Source organism: Macadamia integrifolia, chromosome 4 (assembly GCF_013358625.1).
Source record: "Macadamia integrifolia cultivar HAES 741 chromosome 4, SCU_Mint_v3, whole genome shotgun sequence".
NCBI lineage: Eukaryota > Viridiplantae > Streptophyta > Magnoliopsida > Proteales > Proteaceae > Macadamia > Macadamia integrifolia.
The window spans coordinates 33,923,653-33,947,056 of NC_056560.1; the positions used below are offsets into that span (position 1 = coordinate 33,923,653).

Consider the following 23,404-nt stretch of genomic DNA (forward strand, 5'->3'; position numbering starts at 1 on the left):
CCGTTTAAGGCCAGTATAAGGCCCGTTTAAGGTAGCCCAATAAAAGCCCGACATTGACCGACCCAATTACAAACCGTACTATGCCCTCCAAACTCAAGCCCGTCTAAGTAAACGGACGTTCACAGTGCAAAGATTTCACACTGCCAAGCCCGATTAGGCCCGACCGATTGACAACCTTATCTTATCCTTATCACCTGTTCTCTCCTTCCCACCAAGAAAAAATGCCTCTTAATTGTAACCACTTGGCCATTCCTAGGCATACGTTTCCAGCAAGCATGCAAGAGAGAGAGAGAACATGTAATCGTTTCCCGTCATTAACACAGAGTAGCTGAATGGCGAGATGAGAGCAGCTACCACTACCATGGAGTCGACTAGGGACGGTTCTGACTTCTGAGAAATAGGGCTTCATTAAGGTAAGTGAAAAGCTCAGTCCTCTCTTTCACGGTTTATCTTGACTTAATACAAGACAGCCAGACCCATATAACCATGACTTTCACACACGTTAATTATAACGATATGACTGCAGATGGGGTTTGCAGCTTCTACGTATCAAGAACACGGAATGTGAAGGAACGGTGATAGCTTTGAGTTCAAGAATCCAGATGCCATGTTTACCTTTTTCAAACTTGCGATTTTGTTCCTCCTTGCGAGAATTGTGGTAACCAAGGTAGGAGAAGAAGTTGCTTTCACCTATAATGGATTCAAAGGTGCTGTCCAAAATGGTATTGGGCTAGACGGCACAGCAGAGATCACATCCAATGGCCTCCTCCAGCTGACCATGTCCTCCTCGCAAGTAAAGGGTCATGCCTTCTACTTTAGCCCGATTCATTTCCTCAACCAGTCCTCATCAAATGGTGGCGCCGCTGCTGCTCTCTCCTTCTCTACCACTTTTGTCTTTGCCATAATCACCCAGCACCCCCGGTTTGGCGGTCACGGTATAGCCTTTTTCATCGCACCCACAAGAGTTTTCCCTTCTGGGGTTTTTCCAAGCCAATATCTTGGTCTCTTCAATATCAGCAACCTTGGCAATTCAGACAATCATATATTCGCAGTCGAGCTCGACACCTTACAGGACTTTGAGTTCAATGATATCAACGACAACCACGTTGGTATCGATATCAATGGATTGGAGTCCGTTGCTTCCGCTCCGGCGTCCTATTTCGATAATAACGGTCGGCCCAAAAACCTAACCCTGAAAAGTGGGGACTCCATGCAAGTCTGGATTGATTACGACGGTGTACACAAGCAGCTCAACGTCACAATAGCTCCATTCAATGTTTCTAAACCTGCTCTTCCTCTGTTATCTCTGTCTAGAGATCTTTCTCCTGTCATCAAGGACCCCATGTTCATAGGTTTCTCATCCTCTACTGGTTCCCAGCTTTTCGCATCACACTATCTGTTGGGATGGAGCTTCAAGCTGAACGGGACAGCAAAAGATCTCGATCTCTCAAAACTTCCCCTGCTTCCCCCACAAGTACCCGTCAAATTAAAGAAGAAACAGGCTATTCTGATTATTGGCTTTCCTGTAATTGCTGCTGCTTTAGTGTTGGCAACGATCTTTGGCATCCTGATCATGGTGAAAAGGAAGAGAAAATATGCTGAAGTGCTTGAAGAATGGGAACTCGATTATGGTCCTCATAGATTCAAGTATAAAGATCTCTATGTGGCGACTAAGGGGTTTAAAAACAAGGAGCTACTGGGTATTGGTGGCTTTGGTAGGGTGTATAGAGGTGTATTACCCACCTCCAAAATCGAAGTTGCAGTGAAGAAAATCTCCCATGAGTCCACACAGGGGATTAGGGGATTCGTTGCTGAGATCGTTACTGTTGGTCATCTACGGCATCGGAACCTAGTAACACTCTTGGGGTATTGCCGGCGTAAAGGGGAACTCCTTTTGGTATATGAATTCATACCCAACGGAAGTCTAGACAAGTTCCTCTTTGATCCATCAACGCCGGTGCTGGATTGGACTCAGAGATTTCAAATTATTAGAGGTGTAGCATCTGCACTGTTTTATCTACACGAAGGATGGGAGCAGGTTGTGGTTCACAGAGACGTCAAGTCTAGTAATGTTCTACTGGACGGGGAATTCAATGCAAGATTAGGGGATTTTGGACTTGCGAGATTGTATGACCATGGAACTCAACCTGAAACAACACATGTGGTTGGGACTTTGGGTTATATTGCACCAGAATTTTCAAGAACAGGCAAAGCCAACACGAGCACAGATGTGTTTGCATTCGGAACTTTTATGTTGGAAGTTGCTTGTGGGAGGAGGCCAATAATTTCAAGAGCATCAGAAGAGGAGGAAGTAGTGTTGGTGGATTGGGTGTTCTCTTACTGGAGCAGAGGGGCAATTCTTGACACAGTGGATCCAAACTTGGGGATAAATTATGTAGAGAATGAAATGGAGTTGGTGTTGAAGCTTGGATTGCTTTGCTCCAATTGGGTTCCAATAGCAAGGCCAAGTATGCGACAAGTTGTGCAGTATTTGGAAGGAGAACTTCCTCTACCAGATTTGTCATCTCTTAGTCTGAGTGGTGGTAGTGGTTTAATATTTGCAGATGGCCACGAAGGCTTTGACAATTTTGTCAGGCTTCCATCACCATCTATTACAGAATGGACGCTCTCTGGAGGACGTTGATTCTATCCTACTGACTGTTGTTCGCCTTTGGCCAGTCTACTGGGCACTAGTAGGGCCAAAGGCCACCTAGTCCTACATACGTCAGAATATGGCAGAGTTTGATCCCACAACATCTTCCCCTTGGTGTCGGTTTTTCAAGTTGAAGCTGCCACCACTAGGCTAAGCTACTGTTCATTTATTAGGTTTTAAATATACTTTGTGTTTTGTAGTAGATTTATGACATGCAAAGTAATATACTTGCATTACTTAAGGTACAATTTGATCCCATATCTCGATTCTCGTGGTTCCAGTCCAACAAAAATAGGTTCATTCCCAATTGAGCTCAAAATTGGTAATTCAAATCAACATCGAAATGAAATCAAACCAATAAAACGGCTTAATTGAAAGCTTTTAAAAACCATTTAACTGAAACCTTTATTATGGTTTGGATTTGGAATTTTGGAAGAGTTTAGTAAACGGGTCCGGTCTGGTTTCTACCTTTCATATCTTATCACCCTTTAAGGGGATTGTGGACCTCTGTCCTGGGTGACTTTTGGTGGGAAGTATGGGAGTCCCAAATCTAATGTCCAAACTTTCAATTGGGCCTAGCTATCCTCTGAGAACAGGCTTTCCCACTAAAGCAACGTAAGCACTGGATTTATTAAAATAGGGTCCACGAAGGCCAATCCAGGTGGTTATATACCAATCTGAATGCTCCAGATGGGTCATACCCGATCTTTTCTTTTTCATTTTAGAATATCCCATCGGATTGGGAATTTTTTCTAATTCATATATTTTTTTAATCCAAATCTAATGGCCCTTGTATGATGACATGTACAACCAAATTACAGTCCAGAAAAGCCGACCCTAGTTGTGATGTACCAATCTAGATGCTCTAGTTAGGTTATTAATTCCATATAAATTCATCCACATTGGAAGATTTGATTGGATCAATAATTTTTACTTGCTCATTTTTTTTTTATCAAGATCTAATAGACCCTGTAGGAGGGGTTGATTATGATGACAACTCTTATCTTTCTTCTTATTTGTTCTACTCTATTATTGACGGAGAAAGCTTTACAAGCCCATGGGGATGAAGTGGGCTCAATAAAATCTTCTTGTTGAAGTTGATGGAATTCCTGAATTGCAAGACTCAGGTGTTCTGGGTTTAACAGGGACAGACTAGAATAAGGTACAAGAAGGTTGATCCAGTGGTATACCAGCTTGGATGGTCCAGATAGGTCATATCATACAAATTCATCTATATTGGAAGATCCGATCAGATTGGGATTTTCTTTATCTGGATCCAATGGACACTTTGGGATGACTTGCACAATTGGAATTGGATCTAGAAATGTTGTTCCGAGTGGTGATATATTGGTATAGATGCTTTAGATGGTCATACCATTCAAATGTGTTTATATTGGAAGACCAGATAGAATTAGAAACTCTTTAACCTTTAATTTTTAACCCTAATCTATGGATCCTATGGGATGACTTGTAAAGTTGGAACAAGGTCCATGAAGTCCAATACAAGTGGTGATGTACTAATCTGGATGCTCCAATTGGGTAATGCCATATAGATTTATCTCCATTGAAAATCCAATCGGATCGAAAATTCTTACTCATTCAATTTTTCATTTTGAACCAATCTAATAGACTCTATAAGATGACTTGTACCGTTAGAATTAGCTATCGAAAGGTCGATCCAGGTAGTGATCTACCAATCTAGATGTTTTAGATGGGCCACACCTTAAAAAATTGCCTATATTAAAAGATCCGATCAAGTTGATGAGAAATTTTTTTTTGTTTTTTAACTTTTATCATGGGCCTATGGACCTATGTTAGTAGGTGTATCCTACACCTTATGCGTAGGGAATCCTTTCCCATTATGTAACCTACATTGCACTTTTTTATTTTTAATCCCTCTATTTACTTCAGCTCTCTTTGGTATGACTTTTATTTATATTTATTAACTATTTTTTAGAAATTATTTGTGACAATAAATTATGGACCACAAATAGTATTCGTTTGGTTACTATTTATAAAATAGATTATATAATGAGAAAATAGGTTTTAGTTTTCACCTTCAGCTTTGAGCTTCGAGCTAGAGAGATGATAGATTTAGGGTTTTTTATTGAAAAAATATAAATTATACTGAAGTTATTTATTTACCATTGATTTTGAGTAGTTTAGCACACATGCTCATTTAAGATAGCAAAAATCAACATAAATGATTTGTTCCCACAAATCACAAATAGCTTGAGAGTAATTTGTGTTTGTGATTTATTCTAATCTATTATAAATAGAAATATGTGCTATAAATTATACCAAACACTTGTAAAAATAGAAATAAGTCAAGTAAATACAAATATAAATCAAATCAAAGAGAGCCCATCAGTCTTTTTTTTGTTTTTTTTTTAATAATATCACCCCACTCTTTTTATCACCTGTCTTTATTCTTTTGTTCTGTTTTATTTTATTATTTTATTTCAATTAATTTTTATATTTTATTTTATTTTTTTTAAACTTTAGTTGACTACTTTGCAGCAACAGAAACATGTCAAAATCAAATAGAAATCAAAATTGTAACCAGCCAAGACGATACAGTTTCGATATTGAAAACAAGTTCATATTCTAGGTACAGCTCAGTTTTGATCAACTGAGCATGTGATTGTTACTTTACCTCTCCCACTCACATTATAAATCTTTAGATGAATGCTATAACTCTCGAGATTAAGGTTAGTGAAGAATTATTACCTAAGCAGGAAAATGGGTCCATCATAAAATATCTATTATACCCTTTTATTATGACATGAAAGATTCTTAATTTTTTGTTTAAAAAAAGATTAAATCAGTTAAATAAAATATCTACCTTCATGTTGACTAATGATAACGAGTACAATGGCATGGGAATTGGGTATGGTAAAATTCTACTCCATGATTGGTAGAGTGTGCTCCACACTCTAATGAATAAATTTCGTTTTACCAAAAAAAAAAAAAATTTTATAACCTAACTTGGTTACAATTGGACAAAAGCCAAAGTTTTTTGTTTGGGCCCACTCATTAGCTATTGAAAGTAGTTTTTTTTATTATTATTATTATTTTATTTGTTAATGTCTTTTTTGTTGAGAATTAAAACATCATGAAATTTTGAATCCATCTTTCAGAAATGTAAATTAAGGATGTGTTTGGCATGCATTATCATTTTCGGAATGCATGTTCCCATTCTGAGTACGCAGAATGCATTCTATGTTGTAAATCAGAACATTGTTTGGATACCTATTTGACTAAAATTCATTCTTAGTTACAGAATGCTCACACTTGTTTAGGCATTTTAACAAACAACTCGTATGCAAAATCTTGCGGAGAGAGGATTGGAGTCGAAATTGAAGGGGAGAGGGAGAGCCATGTAGTTACAAAGAGAGTCACAATGTAATCTACACAATGCAATGCTCAATCAATGATATCAAATGTGTTGTACTTCAACAGCAATGGTGATTGGTCACAATCAACAAACCTGCAACTTTATATATGAACTCTGTACCAATGAGTGTCTTATAGTAAGGAAGCAATGCTGCCCTTAGCCAAAGGCGTCCCCTCGGAAGGAGGGATAGTAGAAGCGGAGACGGCGAGTTGTGGGTTCGGGTGCTAGAGTAGTAGATTCGGGAGAAGGGGCAGTGGAAGGTTAGAGTTGCTGACGATAGGCAAGAAGTGAGAGAGAGAGAGAGAAAACGAAATCTTCAATGAATTACATGTTCTCAAACCAGACCCACCATATCTCTGCCACTGATTTTGCCTATTTAGTATTGAAGGCCGACAATGTTGACGACCAACAAATCCGACCATGTAAGTCTCTGTGGAGGTGGAAGAAAAAACAAGAGATTGAGGAGAGTCTGGATTCTACTTCAGCTTCCCCATCTCTGTTTCAGAGATCATCTCCAAACTCTCAGCCAAAGCTCTCCGCCTCAGAGTGTCTTCATCTTTTATCTTGAAAACTGAAATCCAATTCAACATTTTGAAAGGAGATGAAGGGGAGGACGTCGACGAGAATTACCATCAACAGAAGTTTCGAGGCAACAGAAGAAGAAAATAGAGGAAGAACGAATGAATGAAGATGAACTGCACTCTCGTTTACTTAGAGGGCTGCGTTCTCTAATGCATTCCAAAGTCCAAGAACGAGAATTGATACCAAACGCCATTTTTATTGCCTTATAACGTGTTCCAGGCCTGGAATGCATTCTAAGAATGCAAACCAAACACATCCTAAGTTATAGTGTTTTGTGTCATTATTACTCTCGTAGACAAGAGTATTTCATTGCACGCCCATGGTTGTCAAACGTAGGGGAAGGGATGTAAAGGAAGGAGCGGTATAGAACTTTGAGGTGGTTTAGAGCTCCAGAATCCGGATGCCATGTTTCCCGTTTTCAAGCTTACGGTTTTGTTCCTCTTCGCGATGCTACCCCAATTCTCGCGAGAAGAAGAAGTTGGTTTCATCTATAATGGATTCGAAGGTGCTGACCTGAAGTTGAACGGCATAGCCAACATCACAGCCACTGGCATCCTCATGCTCACCAATGCCACCATACGACAAGAGGGCCATGTCTTCTACCGTACCCCAATTCACTTCCTCGACCCATCCTCCTCATCCTCATCAGGTGGCGCCGCCGCTGCTCTCTCCTTCCCTACCACTTTTGTCTTTACCATAGTCTCGGATTACCCAGATTTGAGCGGTCATGGGATCGCCTTTGTCATCGCACCTACAATAGGCCTCCCTGGTGGTCTTCCAAGCCAATTTATTGGTCTCTTTAACTCCACCAACATTGGCAGTTCCTCCAATCATGTATTCGCAGTCGAGCTCGACACCGTACAGGACTTTGAGTTCAATGATATCAATAACAACCACGTTGGTGTCGATATCAATGGATTGAAGTCTATTGCTTCCACTCCGGTGTCCTATTTCGATGATAACGGTCGGCTTGTAAACCTAAGTCTCATCAGTGGCGACTCCATACAAGTCTGGGTTGATTACGATGGTGTACGCAAGCAGCTCAACGTTACATTAGCTCCAATCAATGTTTCTAAACCGGCTATTCCCCTATTATCTCTTTCTCTCGATCTTTCTCCGGTCATGAAGGAACCCATGTTCGTAGGTTTCTCATCCTCCACGGGTGAGCAGCTTTGGGCATCTCACTATGTGTTGGGATGGAGCTTCATGCTGAACGGGAAGGCAGAAGAACTCAATCTTGCCCAACTTCCCGTAATTCCCCGACAAGGACCCAACCAGTTTCACCAGAAACCGTCTATTCTGACAATCGGCCTTCCTCTAATTGCTGCTGCTTTAGTGTTGATGGTGATCTTTGGCATTCAGATTATGATGAAAAGAAGGGAAAAATTTGCAAAGGTGCTTGAAGAATGGGAACTTGATTATGGGCCTCATAGGTTCAAGTATACAGATCTCGACGTGGCCACCAAGGGGTTTAAGCACAAGGAGCTCCTGGGTATTGGCGGCTTTGGCAAGTTGTATAGAGGCGTATTACCCACTTCTAAAATTGAAGTTGCAGTGAAGAAAATAACCCATGAGTCAAGACAGAGGATTAGGGAATTTGTTGCTGAGATCGTTACCGCCGGTCAAGCATTGGAACCTAGTAACCCTCTTGGGGTATTGCCGGCGTAAAAGAGAACTCCTTTTGGTTTATGAGTTCATGCCCAACGGAAGTCTTGACAAGTTCCTCTACGATCCATCTATGCCGGTGTTGAATTGGAGTCACAGGTTTCAAATTATTAGAGGTGTAGCTTCTGCTCTATTTTATCTGCACGAAGAATGGGAGCAGGATGTGGTTCACAGAGATGTGAAGTCCAGTAATGTTCCATTGGATGGGGAATTCAATGCAAGATTAGGAGATTTTGGACTTGCAAGATTGTATGATAATGGAACTCAACCTCAAACAACACGTGGTTGGGACGCTGGGTTATCTTGCACCCGAATTTTCAAGAACAAGCAAGGCCAACACGAGCATAGATGTGTTCGCATTCGGTGCTTTAATGTTGGAAGTCGCTTGTGGGAGGAGGCCAATATATCCAAGAGCATCAGAGGAGGATTTGGTTTTGGTGGATTGGGTGTTCTCTTGCTGGAGAAAAGGGGCAATTCTTGATGCAGTGGATCCAAATCTAGGAATCAATTATGTAGAGAAGGAAATGGAGGTGGCGTTGAAGCTTGGAATGCTTTGCTCTAATTGGGTTCATACAGCAAGGCCAACAATGCGACAGGTTGTGCAGTATTTGGAGGGAGAACTTCCTCTACCAGATCTATCATCTCTTAGTGCTGTAACAATTGTGGATATTGAAGGCTTTGGTGATTATCTTGAGCCTACGTCACCGTCTGTTTCAGAATGGATACTCTCTGGAGGACGTTGATTCTCACCCTTTTGGGCTCTGTTTTAGTCAATTGTTTGTTACATAAATATATCAGCACACCTTGGTTGTGATCCTCATCCAATAATATTGGTTATCTCATATAGCTTTATCTCAGAGAACATTATCACTTATTAATTGTTTGCTTACATTTCGTGGTGGAAAACTGATTGAAGCAGTAGTAAAAGCCGTTCACAGACAACTGAAGAAAAAACCTGCAATGGAGTATATCAGCTCCTTCTCCAAACCAAGCTTCTGCAAGAAAACCAATCTGAGTAGACAAGAGGAAAAGCCCAACGTGACTTATGTACAAGGTAGGTATGTGGAGGTGGCAGTGGATTTTCATCATACAAACTTAGGGATTCAGATACCATTTAAAGAGTGTGTTGATTTGCATGAGGGTTTGAACAATTCAAAGAGGGTTTATTGAAGGCTGAGTTGATTTCCATCCCCATTTGAGTTCTCATGCCCTTCAGTCCGTCCGTCTTCTGCTAACCTTTTCCCAATTTGCAGAAAACATCTCTCTCTCTCTCTCTCTCTCTCTCTCTCTCTCTCTCTCTCTCTCTCGCACGGGGACATGCCATATGTTTTTTAATACAGATATGGAGAATTTCACTTCCCTACCCTATATTTATTAAAACTCCCATATCTTGTACTTTTCTTTTCTGATATTCTCTTGTTTTTGGATTCTTACATCTCTTTCTCTCTTGTTCTTTTTAGATACCCGGATTATTCATTCTTTTCACATGTAACCTATTAAACTTTTTTCAAATTGTTTGGTTCAAAACATGCTTTTACTAATCCAAGAAAACAGTCAAATGAGTTGTCCCTCCATTATTACGTGGTTCAAATGTCACTCTGTTGGCTGAAACTCAAACTCTGCCTTGGCTCCAATATCGTTATTTTTCTAATTTTTTTTATTTCTTTAATTGCATTAATATTGAGTCATTTAAAGATAATGTTTATTTATTTATTATTATTATCTTGTCTTATCCATCATCAAGGATATTATTTATTTATTAATTTTGTTCTTTTGTCTCATCCATTATCACGAGTTTAATAATCTATTTTTTTTATCGGTATTGGTTTGGTGTTGGTCTTAGCTGATACTAATTTGGATCAGTGTTGTTCTCAATGTTATATTCTCTGTTAAGGTTGCTACACATGATTTTAGAAATTACAAAGATTGAGCAGAGAGGAAGAGATGTAAAAGTTCAAAAGCAGTGGAATATTAATAAATAAAGGCCAAGTGTAGGGGACTGATAATAATTCCCCAACATTTATAAATTAATGAAAAGAGACCATGACCGTGACTATAACTGTAAACATGACCATGACTCGCCTATGGTTTCAACTTTTCATGTCATATATATTATTATTACATTTAAAAATTAGTAAAAAAAAATACATCATGACTTTTGAAGAAGACATGTTAAAAAAAAAAAAATCTGAGTTTTCAACTGTAGTTAGGTTAATGATTTGATTGTGTGAAAGGGGGAAAATTTTCTAAAAAACATAACTCACCCATCCACCAGGTTTTGATGAAGACATGTTGAATAAAAAACCGATTTTACTGATTTTTCAACTATGATTAGCCTAATGATTTGATTGTGTGTGTGGAATTCCATAAACTGCGTAGGAAAGCAGACCTTTCTTTCTTTGGAGTATAGCTTGGTGAAGCGTTTTCTCCACCTTCATTGACAATATGAATTGCAAATGAGTGGGAAATAATTGACAAGCCAGTATCACTGATAATAGGGATCTTGGTTATTATTACTATATTTTTTTACTCAAGAACATAAAAATATGTTGAAGAAAATAAAATAGAATACACGATTAATTATAAAGGTAGAGAAAACCCCACCTTTGACATAGCAATCAGCAAGAAGAGACTTATCCTTATAGCTAAGAAGATCTTTGGCATGAAAATCCTTAGAGATAGAAATGCAGGTAAACTTTGGGTAACTCAGAAGAGGTATATTGAAAAGGTGCTAGAGCATTTCAATATGGAAAAGACTAAGCCGGTTAACACTCCGTTAACTGGTCACTTCAAGTTATCTGAAAGGGAATACCCTACAACACATGAGAAGGTGGAGCAGATGTCTCAAGTCCCTTATGCTAGCGCAGTTGGGAGTCTCATGTATGCTATGGTTTGTAGTAGGCCGGATCTGTCTCATGCAGTCAATGTTGTTAGCAGATACATGAGTAATCCAGGGAAGGAGCATTGGAATGCAATTAAGTGGATCTTCAGATATTTGAGCAAGACTAAAGATATAGGTGTTATGTTCAGTGGCAAGGGAAGTTCTACAGAATTGAAAGGTTATGTTGATTCTAACTATGCTGGTGATTTAGACAAGAGGAGGTCTACTACAGGGTATGTGTTTACATTGGTTGGTGGGTCTATATCATGGAGGGCGATGCTTCAGTCTACAATTGCATTGTCCACAATAGAGGCAGAGTACATGGTAGCAGTTGAGGCTGCCAAGGAAGGAGTCTGGTTGGCTAGACTGGTTCGTGAGTTGGGGTTGGAGCAAGGAGGTACAGTGTTACATTGTGACAGTCAAAGTGCCATACATCTTACAAAGAATCAGGTGTTTCATACAAGGACAAAGCATATTGATGTGAGATTTCACAAGATCAGGGAGCTTGTGTCAGAAGGAAGTATTCACTTGAGAACAATTCATACAGATCTCAATCCTGCAGATATGTTTACAAAGCCAGTTACTATAGAGAAGTTCAAATCCTGTTTGGACTTGATTAATATTACTCATTGTTGAAGATGAGGGACGCACCAAACAGGTGCGGGTTTGTACCTCTAATGAGGTACAATGATGAAGATGTCTACAAGTTATCTTTACAGGATGCTCGACAGAATTCAAGCTAAGGTGGAGATTGTTGGTGTATGATGTCTTGTATTCTATCGCAGTTTAATCCAGGGAGTACTAGTGCAGCACCTAGATAGGCAGGACGACGGTCCCACTAGCCAGTTAGCGGGCCGTGGGGGTTGCAAGGGGGGCAAGAGGCCCCCTGTATAGCAGGGGTTGTAGGGGGGCGCAGCCCCCCACCCGAATTTTTTATTTGAGGGCAATCGTGTACTTTCCGGATTAGGATTTTTTTCGCTATATATTTGTAGCGAGGGTTTCTTTCTTTGTAATGCAAGCAATACTGAGAGGTGTGAGGACGAGCGCTGTAACCCTATTTTCCATTGATAGTGAAGCAGGATCTCATCTCACCGGGAACGTAGGCAACCTTGCCGAACCTCGTAAAATCCGTGTGCATTGTTTGTTTTGTTTTTCCATTATCTTCTACATCGTTTTAGGGTTGCGTTTCTACAAGGAGCAATTCTTGAGATAGTGGATCCAAAATTGGGAGTCAAATATGTAGAGAAGGAAATGGAGTTGGTGTTGAAGCTTGGATTGCTTTGCTCTAATTGGGTTCCAACAGCAAGGCTAACAATGAGACAAGTTGTGCAATATTTGGAGGGAGAACATCCTCTACTAGATCTATCATCTCTTAGTCTGAGTGCTAATGGTGTAACACTTGCAGATGGCGAAGGCTTTGATGAGTTTGGGGTATCTCGATCATCGTCTGGTTCAGAATGGATACTCTCTGGAGGTCGTTGATTCTCACCCTATTGGGTTCTGTTGTTGTCAATTGTTTGTTTCGTAAATACGATAACCCTTTTGTTGCGAGAATGATTCTCGTACAAAGACTTGATCCGTACTCGCAATTGACACCCTTGCAAATGGAATTGTTTATACTGAATTCAATAAACTGGACATCTATATTTTGTTTTGTTGTAGATTTAAAGTGTGTACCCAATGCATGAGGCTCTCCTATTACGAGGTTTAGGGAGGGTCATAATGTACCACATCCTCAACCCCGATTTGCAGAGATACTGTTTCTTAACTCGAACCCATGACCACAATGGAGGAACAACTTTATTATGTATAATGTAGTAGATTTATACCATGTAAATCTATTATTTCTAATTATTCTGTGGACCTACGCTGATGTCTGGTGGGAAGTGTGGGAGGCCCAAATCTTAAGTTTAACCGTACGTTCAAACTGGGCCTATCTCGGCTCTAAGAATGGTTTTCCACTAAACCCATCCAAATATTCAAGCCCATTAATTAGGTCCCTTCTTGCATAAATATTCATCCCAAGCCATTTTGTTTCTGTTCTAAATATTAATTTGACAAGTTTCCTAAATTCTCCAGCACAGGGTGAAGCCCTCACCGGATATATCACCTACGTAGGTGACATTTGAGATTTCTCAGTTCTCACATAGCTTTCGAAGATATTCCACATATAATATCTCAAAACCAAATCAGGTTATTTCATTTGTTTAGCATAGTCTATGTTAACGTTTTCATGTATCTATCTCTCTCTCCTCTCATGTGAAAAAAAATCTCTGCCTTTATATTTTGGAATGAAAGAAATTGACATGAGAAACATTGGTATAGGCCGGATCTAGATTCATTTTTGTGCCACCTTATTCTCTAGAGTGAAAGCAATCAAGAAGAGGCAAAAATTAAGCATTATGGCATTTTATCAGGCAAAGATTAAGCATTATGGCATTTTATCAGAACAGGCTGACGAGACAATCAAAGCATGGACGTTAAATACCCCATTTATTTAAAATAAACCACTTCTTGGCCGATATAACTAATTCATATTGGTATATGTCTCTGGCAATACTAATACATATTGGTCGATAAACTGACATGATACCAATCATTAGAACCATGGTATCTTAAGGAATGATTATACATTGGTATTGAACAAATCTTGGTGTCTTTGGCTCAATAAAAAACCATGACTTCAATCTCCAATGAGAAATTATAGATTTTTTTTTTTTTTTGTTATTTCAAGTCTACAATAACTTCTATTCTAATGATAGCACTAACTTTCTTCATCCTTTGAGTTGGGTCAAGGTTTGTTTTCCCAAAAAGGAGGGCGATTTGGGTCTTCATAGATTTAAAAATGCCAATATTGTTAGTATTGTTAAACTTATCTGGAAAGTGACTTCAAAAAAGAATAGCATTTGGGTAGATTGGGTTTACTCAAGATACCTCAAAAGTGAGTCTATTTGGATTACCACATACTTTGCAGATGTCTCCTAGGCGTGAAAGAAAATTCTGAAATACATACCTCTACCTTGTCGCTGATCATATCAAATCTTCCATTGATGGTGGTTATAATACTTATCTTTCGTTTGATAATTGGCATCCTGATAGGGTTCTAATTGTTAAATACGGTGATAAAATTAGATATGATATGAGATTAGATAGGTTGGATAAGGTGTCTTCCATTCTTCGAGATGGTGTCTAGGACCAGGGTCCTAGTACTTTAAATGCTTTGATTGACATGTGGAACAAATTACCAAGTATTCAGTTGAGACCTAGGGGTATTGGTGATATGATTCTGTAGATGGCTAATTCCTCTTGTTTCTTTACCTCAATCTTTGCTTGGAATTTGGTTCGTTCTAGGTACCAAAATGGTTTGGTTCTCCTTTGCTATTCCAAGGCATTCATTCTCAATCTGGAGAACTATAACCAATTTGTCTTCCCACTCAAGACGTTTTTATACATGGAAATATTTCTATCCCTAATTGTTGCCAATGTTAGAATTACTTTAAAAGTCTTGAACACTTGTTTTTTTATTGCCCTTACTCTAAGTCGGTATGGGGAAGCATTTTTCACAAGCTTTGGTCAAGTCCTAGAATTATTCCTCCATTTGAAAGAGAATAGAAATAGATTTTAAATGCTTTTAATGGTAAAACTCTTTGTCATCATCTTGGCAAGTTGGCATTTAGTGTAACATCCTATCATATTAGGTGAAAAAGGAACAAAAGAAGATGGACTACCGATTCTTGTTCACTAGAGCAGATTAGGGATGCTATTACTTTAGATGTGATGAATAAAATTCTTCATAATTTCATTGTTTGCACAGATACAAATAGAAATCGGTTTCTAGCATCTTCATGGAACTTTCCTCTCTTCTCACCTCCCCCTTAGAATAGGCATTTTCTTGGGACCTTTCTATCCACCCCCACCCCCACCCCCGATTTTCTTGTATCATTCTCCTTTTTTGATTGTTTCTTCTCCCCCTTTTTTTCATTGTATCTCTTCCTTCTTTTGGTTGTTTCTTTCTCCCTCCTTTTTGGGTTTGTCCCCTCTCTTAGGGATTGAGGCCCATCTCTCTAAGGCTTGATAAGGCTTTCTCCCTGGTCTAGCCAATTTAACTTTATATGGTTTATTTATTTCTTTCCTGTTTTAATATATTTTTCATTCATTAAAAAAAAAAATTTACAAGTAATTACATATAACAGTTTAACCACCCACGTCACTACTAAGGCATTTTTTTCCCTAATAAATCATTGCTATGACATGCTATATCTAACATAAGCCGATAACTACCAATATGATTCTCTCCACCGACCACCTTATTTTCTTCTTGTTTTGTCAGCTTCCCATCTTTATTAAAAGTAATACCAAACTAGTGGGGACCATTGTTAGTTAAAACGGGAACGGAAAAAAAACAAAAACATATGGTACGGGTTTTAAACAGATAAAAACGATGAACGGTACGGTAAAAAAATGGGGTAAAAAAAAAGGGAACGGCAAACGGACGAAAACGAACTGTACGAGTATTAAACGTGTAGTTTTCAAAAAAACGAAACAAAAAAAAATGGTAGTATACTCATGCAAGTTGAGAGATTATTACCTGTATACATGCATCTAATGTTCCAAAAGCTCTAGGAGTCCCAAGATAAAATAGCCCAATGGGCTATAAGAAAATGAGATGTTGCTAGTTTTAGCTTCTCTTTACTTATTGGGCTATAAGAAGATGAGATTTTTTTCATATAAATAGTATGGAAGTTAAAAATCAAAAACCAAGTACCATATTGTCTTCACTCTTCACTTTTACTAATAGGTTTTTTTTTTTTTAATTATTTTTTTTATAAAATTCCTATTTTACCCTTAAAAAACGGATACGCGTTTAAAACGGATTCTTTTGCCGTTTCCATTTTTTTCCGTATTGTATAATAGCATACGGGAAAACGCGTTTTAAACGGCAAAAAAAGGAGAACACGTTTTAACTAACAGTGGTGGGGACACCAATATCTTTCCATGACTTCCGTCACTCCTCTCCAATCTGATTTTGAGAAACTAGAAAAAGAAAAGAGAAAGTTGAAAAACGTGATGATCCTTTTACGGAAGACTTGATAGCAGACTTCCTAAAAAAAAAAAAAGATAGAAGACTTGACTTAAGTTACAAACAATGATTGGACCAGTGGACCATACATTAGCAGACCACCAACCCGACGACCTATATATGAACCTATAGCCCTTACCAAAAAAAAAAAAAAAGAACCTATAGCTGTCACATATTTCTCAATCTAAGATCGTATACGAATACTAGGATAGTCTAGTGGTGGCAGCTTCAGCTTGAAGAGTACGCATTATGTGTGTGGGTGTATACGTGTATGTAGGAGTAAGTGACCGTTGGTCCTATTAACACCGAGTACGCTGACCATTGGACAACAATGCTTAGTAGGATAGAGTGGATAGAGAAGACCTCATTCGGGGATGACTTTGCTTGGGCCTACAATCTAAATCTGGATTTAGCACAAATGTCTTTGGATTTAGCACAAATGTCATAAAGACCATTCAATTGGTAGTGTTTCACCTTTGTCATATAGACCTTCACCCAGGTCGTATTGACCTATACCTAAGTCATACTCAGCTGTGTTGCTGTGGATAAACATTTAAAGGCATAATAGTATTGATGGTAGGCGGTATTGGCAAAAGGATATATAGACCGAAACCTTTATTGACTCGAACCTCTATACTATAGCTTCATACTTTAGGTCCAGTTCAAGAAGATCATCATCTTCTGAGGCTAGCACAAGCGAAAGGATTTATGATCCAATCCATAATTCTGAAGAAGTGGTTTTCAGAAACTTAGAAACTGTCATTAACAATTATACCATTCCTAAAATACCTGAATCTGAGGTATAACATAAAGGGACTTTTACGTTTCATAGTGACTATGTCATAAAGACTAGTGAAAGCACCCACACCCTTCTCTCTGACCAAGAACACATCCAACTCCTGACCAGTTCTCAAGTTCAGAGGCATAGAGAACGTAGATTTAAGTTCATCCACATCGGATTAGTTCAAGTTGCTTTGAAACCCTTAACTCTGCCAGAGTTAAATAGTACAATTTTTGCTGCTGTTAGAGATGCTAGAATGCTTGAATTTAATGAATCTCTAATGAAAATAGTTGAAACTAGTCTCTGTGAAGGACCAGTCTATTTTCAGTGTAGACCAAATCTCACTATGTCCTTAACATATACTAATATTCTTGATGGTGTTGTTATTTCCTTAAAAACTTATGGATATTGTATCGCTCCGAGAACTCAAAATCTCACAGTGATTTATCGTATCTATTACAAGGTAATGACTACCATCGCTTCTAATGCTAAAGTTATTGATCCTTGTGGGAAAACGGTGTGTTTCCAGGCTAATTCTAACCGGTCACAAATTTTTGTCCCCTGGTGTATTAGATGGTCAGAAATTAACCTTCTAGAATCTTGGATTTTAACTTATGTGGCTCAACCTCAGCCACATTTTAGGACTTCTCCATCCTGCATCACCCAACTCCCATCTGGTGATGTTGAGATCACTTTTGACCGTAGACTTGAAAATAATCATAGATCTGTTTCTTCTGTGATTTCTTCTTCCTTTGAGTATCCTACATACCAAGCATGTCACACCCCGTTCACACAGAATCGGGCCAGTGATCGGGTTAACACCGATTAACCCGAACCTGCCAAGATCATCTGATATAGTATTCCACCACAGCATACACACAACTAAAAAAGTGCTTATCAGTTCAGCGGAAGACTTGGTTTACCTGTGAATATTCCCATAATACTTGATACCCAAATTGTAATACAATAGTTAAGTACATGTGGGCCCACAGGCATGATATTTACACAAAAAGAATACAATTTACATATCAAGTACTCAAAAGGAATCATAAAAAATCAGAGTGTACAGCTCAGCTCGGTATCAAAGGTTAGAGCTCAGCTCGGTATCAATGGTTGAGCCCAGCTCGGCATCAAAAGGTGGAGCTCAGCTCGGTATCAGAACTACGGTCCCGCAGCACAGCCCTCGCACGAGCAATCCGTGCCGTGCTCTAACTCCTCAGGGACCCACCAATCCTCCTGAGGGAATTCAACTGTGGGGCCCGCCTCGTGCTCATCGAGTTGATGACCTGCAAAATCATCTAAAAGATGTGCATACGTGGGATGAGCTCACTAGCTCAATAAGTAGAAAGATGGACCACACAGCAGTCCACACAACAAATCACAACCATATGCACTATATGCTATACAATACATTTTAAATCACATCCACCTAAGCAACATTACTAAGTCCTTGGTTTAGTGCTACTACAACCACAGTGCGTGTATACTCCGGGTACAAGCCGCAAACTCCATCCCGTGATACGCCCATAGGGCTGTCAGAGAAGGCCCACCGTGAGTACTCAGAAAAATAAAATATGCCGACCACCGGCTCTCAACATAAAGTAAATGACTAAAAATTAAAGGTGCTGACTCCAGCAATTTAAAAGCAGTACAATTGACCCTCTTGAATATACCATCGGGGTTGCCGACTGTCCTAATCACCAGCTGGGCGTAATATCTAACCGCCACAGTGACTAGATAACCGAGACCACTGCTTCCCCCCAAATGATAACCCAACACCTTAACCCTTGTTGGGAAGGGTCGTAGCACAGGAAGATGATAATCCTAAACCGCATGCTTCTATATGACAATAGTACGATTACAGAGTGCCACCGCGTCCCATACCACGGGCCACCAATGCACTCGTTTCCAAGCCGACTACGGCGTCTAGTCTATTAATGCATCATGCACAATGATGTCAACATTCATCACATAAGCATATCATCACTTGGCATTTAGAAATAAAGACAACACTCATGCATAACCATGTGAGGATGACTAATCTACATAGCATTTTCATGATGACATGGCTAGACTAGATACGATTAAATGAATACTAAACAATGCCTTGAAACAAGGCCAAACGTCCTCTCCCCACTTACTTGTAGTGTACAAGGACTCACGCTCGGTACGTGCGAGATCCGGTGCGAGAAGCATGAGATTTGGTGAACCTATCATGAGTGAGCGGGGTTAGTATTTCACCACTTTGGGATCAAGATTAACACAATCCAATGACAAGATCATGTTTAGAATCCTAAAAGAAGGTCACACGTCCGTTTTAGGTCCAATCGGACGTAAAAATCACATTCAGAGTCTCTCGGGTGAGTCGGACAGCCCACCTGTCTGACCCACCAGTCTGACCCACCGGTCTTGACCGATGGGTAGGTCAGCCCACTGGTCCGCCCGTCGGTCTGGCCTATCGGTTGGGCCCGAGGGTCCTATTAAGACCGGCGAACAGGGTGGCCCACCGGTCAGCCCACCGGTTGGGCCCGCCAATTGGGCCTGAAGGTCCTGCCCTCTCAGGCGGGTGCCCTCAGGCGGGCCAAATGGCCCATTGGTTTGGCCCACCGGTCTTGGCGGAAAACTACTGCTTCTTCCCAAATTTCCCCCAACCTTTGGGGATTCAAATAGGGCTTCTCCAAACCCATTCTTCACATATTCAAGGTCTCATAAGATGGTTCTAACCTAGATCTAGGTTAGATTTAAGGAATGGAAAACCATCTTACCTTCTTTGCTCAAGAACTCCTTCAAAACCCCAAAATCACTTCCAATCACCAATGCTCTCGCAACCGGGGAAACCCTTCATCAAATCCTTCAAAATCAACACATAAATCATCTATTAAACCTTAGATTCATCATCTCAAGGGGGATTTACAAGACCTCAAGAAACCCTACCCAAATCAAGGGTTTTACTTGGGTATGGTGAAAGTTTAAGGAACCCAGCCTTTGCTCACCTCTAAACGTGGATCTAGTGTTGGAGATCACTCTTCCGATGTCGGAATGGGAAGATCAAGCCTCGGCACCGCTGAAATCCATCTCTTCTTCCTCTTCCTTCTCTTCTCCTCTTCTTTCCCTTCTTTTCTCTTTCCTTTTTACTCTTCTCACCAACGTCCGAGTGTCATAAATGAGAAAAGAAAAAGGAAAATTTAAATGTTATTTATACTTCCTAAAATAACTAAGCAATCACATGGGTGGGTCACTTAGGTGGGTGGATGCACCCACCTGTCCGCCCACCTGAGGGCCAAAACTTGGCCTACAAGTGGGATTTTGACAGAATTCAGCCCTCAGCACGAATCTCACTCTTGGTATAAGATGTAATATACGTATGCGCCTTAAGATATGGCTACATACTTGCTTTATCCGTATATGGCCTTATGATAGGTGCATGTACACGGCTTGGGTACCCCCGTCTCTTCTGGCACTGGCTCGAACTTGTCGGGCCAGTCGGTGTTTAAGTTCACCCTTGCCATCATGGTCCATAAGGAACCCGCCTTAACTCTCTCTGGTTCGAGTCCTGCATGGTTAAACCGGGTCAACTCTGTAATCAGACCGGGTTTAAGAAGTAGGGTATTACAAAGCACCTGCTCATGCTTCAACCTCTCGAACTCAAAGTGAGAATTTTAATGGAATAATCAATCTTCAAGGTACGAATCGTACACCTACTCAGGTTAATCAACCTGTCTATGGTCCTCCTCCTAGAGAACCTTCTCAGGCTAATCAGCCACCTATTGCCCCTATTGATAAGGAAAATGGGTCATCATCTCCAACACTCTCTGATTCCTTTGGGAATACATATGCTTCATATCACTGAAGAACCCAAATTTTAAATCAATAAGCGATTCCTTATTCAAGAATATAAGTCTGCTAGGAATGCTGAAAAATGTCGGATTTTTAAAGAATATTATTCAAATCCTCAGCGGCAAAAACTTCATGAGAAATGGGTTTCTCATATGGAAACTCATCAAATAAATCTTTGAAGTTCTTTGAGATCTTTCCGAAGTTCGTTGAGATCTTTCCGAAGTTCCTGAATAGTGGGTTCATGGGCTTAAGAAGTAGCTTTATCACGATTGATTATACTTTTAAAGCTATAATCTTGAACCGCAGGCTGTATGGCAGGAACAGGGCTAGACCGAGTCGTATCCTTAACCAAGGTAATATATTCATATAACAGTTGGGCCTTAGTTGCAGGATCCGTGACTTGGTCTACTACTTTTAGGAGAAATGACTCTTCAGTTGAAAGGACAATCAAGCCATTTTCTTTAAGCATAGCCTGGTAAGGACCACATATCGGGCTTAAGCAGCAAGGGAAGCAAGGAGACAAAGGACTTGCCTTTTCTTAGATTTGATTTCAACAAAATTAATGGTTTCTTCATTTACAAGCTGGGAGAAGTAATTTGGATCTTGAGGATAGAAAAATAAATAAAATTCAATATATGCAGAAGAAATATCTAACAAATTTTCTAATAAAGCAAGTTGTTCTTTTAACTTTCTAATTGCAAGTATTAAAAGCTTAAAGACTTACATATAGGTCTTGAATAACTGAATTGCACACAGACACTTTGCACATCACACAGACTTTCTTACACACTCAAAGGAAAACATAACTCCCACAAACTTTCTACAAACACACAAAGGAAGAAAATATTAATGTATTCTTCGTGGTATTTTTCTGGTGGTGTCTTCCAAGGGATAACCTCCTTTTATAGATGGCGGATACCAAAGAAATCTTCAAATTGATTGGGAGACGCTGATGGGTCTTGATGGAGATGGCATCGAGTAGGTATCAAACCAATCAGATGTGACATTTGTGCCTTCAAACTCCTATCCACGGCAACATGGCTGAGTACGACTTGGGTGAAAGTCTATATGACAAAGGTGAAACACTACCAACTGAATGATTTTTATGACTTTGGCACCTTTCAACTTGGTTCTGATACCATTTGGAGACAGGATCAGAATAGATCGGGCTTAAGCAGTGAGGGAAGCAAGGAGGCAAAGGACTTGCCTTTTCTTAGATTTGATTTCAGCAAAATTAATGGTGTTAGACTCAGGATCGGACGAGCTATAGAGCAAGACCTTTTCAAAATCCCTGTTCGTGCATCAACCTCTCGAGCTCAAAGTGAGAATTTTGATGGAATAATCAATCTTCATGGTACGAATCGTACACCTACTCAGGTTAATCAACATATTTATGGTCCTCCTCCTAGAGAACCTTCTTAGGCTAATCAACCACCTATTGCTCCTATTGATATGGAAAATGGGTCGTCATCTCCACCACTCTCTGATATGCAAGCTCCTTTGGGGTTGAGTTTTATCTATTATCTCATCAATAAATTTATCAGCAAACTAAATGGCTCGTTTAATGGGAATAATATATCCAAATGAAATATAATGTCCCAAAAAATGAATTTTAGTTTGAAAAAGTTTTATTTTCTTAGCTGAGACAGCTAATCTTGCTTGATGAATAACAAAGAGTAAGATATTTAAATGTTTCCAATGTTGGGCAATGTCCTGAGAATAAATAAGGACATCATTAATATACACAATTATGACTATGAATATTGATTAAAAGTTTGATTCATTATATTTTGGAATTCAGAAGCAGCATTTTTAAGACTAAAAGGCATAACATTCCATTCATATTGGCTGAATGAGACAACAAAAGCTGTCTTATATCTATCTTTCTCTGCTATCTGAATTTACTAATACCCAGATTTTATGTAGAACTTAGAGAATACGCTGGAGGCGTATAATCTATTGAGAAGATCCATTTTATTAGGGATAGAGTGCCAAATCCATTTAAGAACTTTATTTAAAGGTTTATAATTAATAATAAATTTGGGTACACCTCGTTCAATTTCAGCATTATTATTCACATAGAAGGAAGTGCAACTCCAGGGAGACTTACTAGGTCTGATAAGACCTTTAGCAAGGAGTTCAGATATCTCCTTCTGACATGTTTCCCTTAAATGATCAAGCATTTGAGTTGCCCGAGCTTTTGTGGGAATTTGATTTTCAGAAAAGTCATCTTCATATGGAAGAGTAACAATATGCATTTTCCGAGACCAAAAGCCAATATGGATTTCAGAAGAAACTTCCTTTTTAAGTTGAGCTTGAAAGTTTTTAACTCTAACTCGAAAGGTAGGGTCAGCAATCTTATGTTGGATGCTCTTCTGATGGATCTTAGATGATAAAGAGCATATGAATTTCTCTTTGGACTGAATTTGAGTCCAAATTTCATTCACCGTATGAACCTTTGGGGGTTCAATGAAGTTTGGGACATGATATGTCAAAGCTTGGGACATGATATTCTTATATCAGAATGA

General features: G+C 39.4%; 1 protein-coding gene and 1 pseudogene across 1 annotated transcript; both read left to right on the forward strand.

The window, feature by feature from the left end:
- The first annotated feature begins 607 nt into the window (after positions 1 to 607).
- LOC122076416 (L-type lectin-domain containing receptor kinase IV.2-like) lies at positions 608 to 2,855 on the forward strand. The gene has a single exon (XM_042641715.1). It carries the CDS (start codon positions 608 to 610, stop codon positions 2,642 to 2,644), a length of 2,037 nt encoding a protein of 678 aa, XP_042497649.1. The 3' UTR covers positions 2,645 to 2,855.
- Positions 2,856 to 7,037: 4,182 nt separating this feature from the next.
- Positions 7,038 to 12,660, forward strand: LOC122076418 (annotated as a pseudogene).
- Positions 12,661 to 23,404: the final 10,744 nt, after the last annotated feature.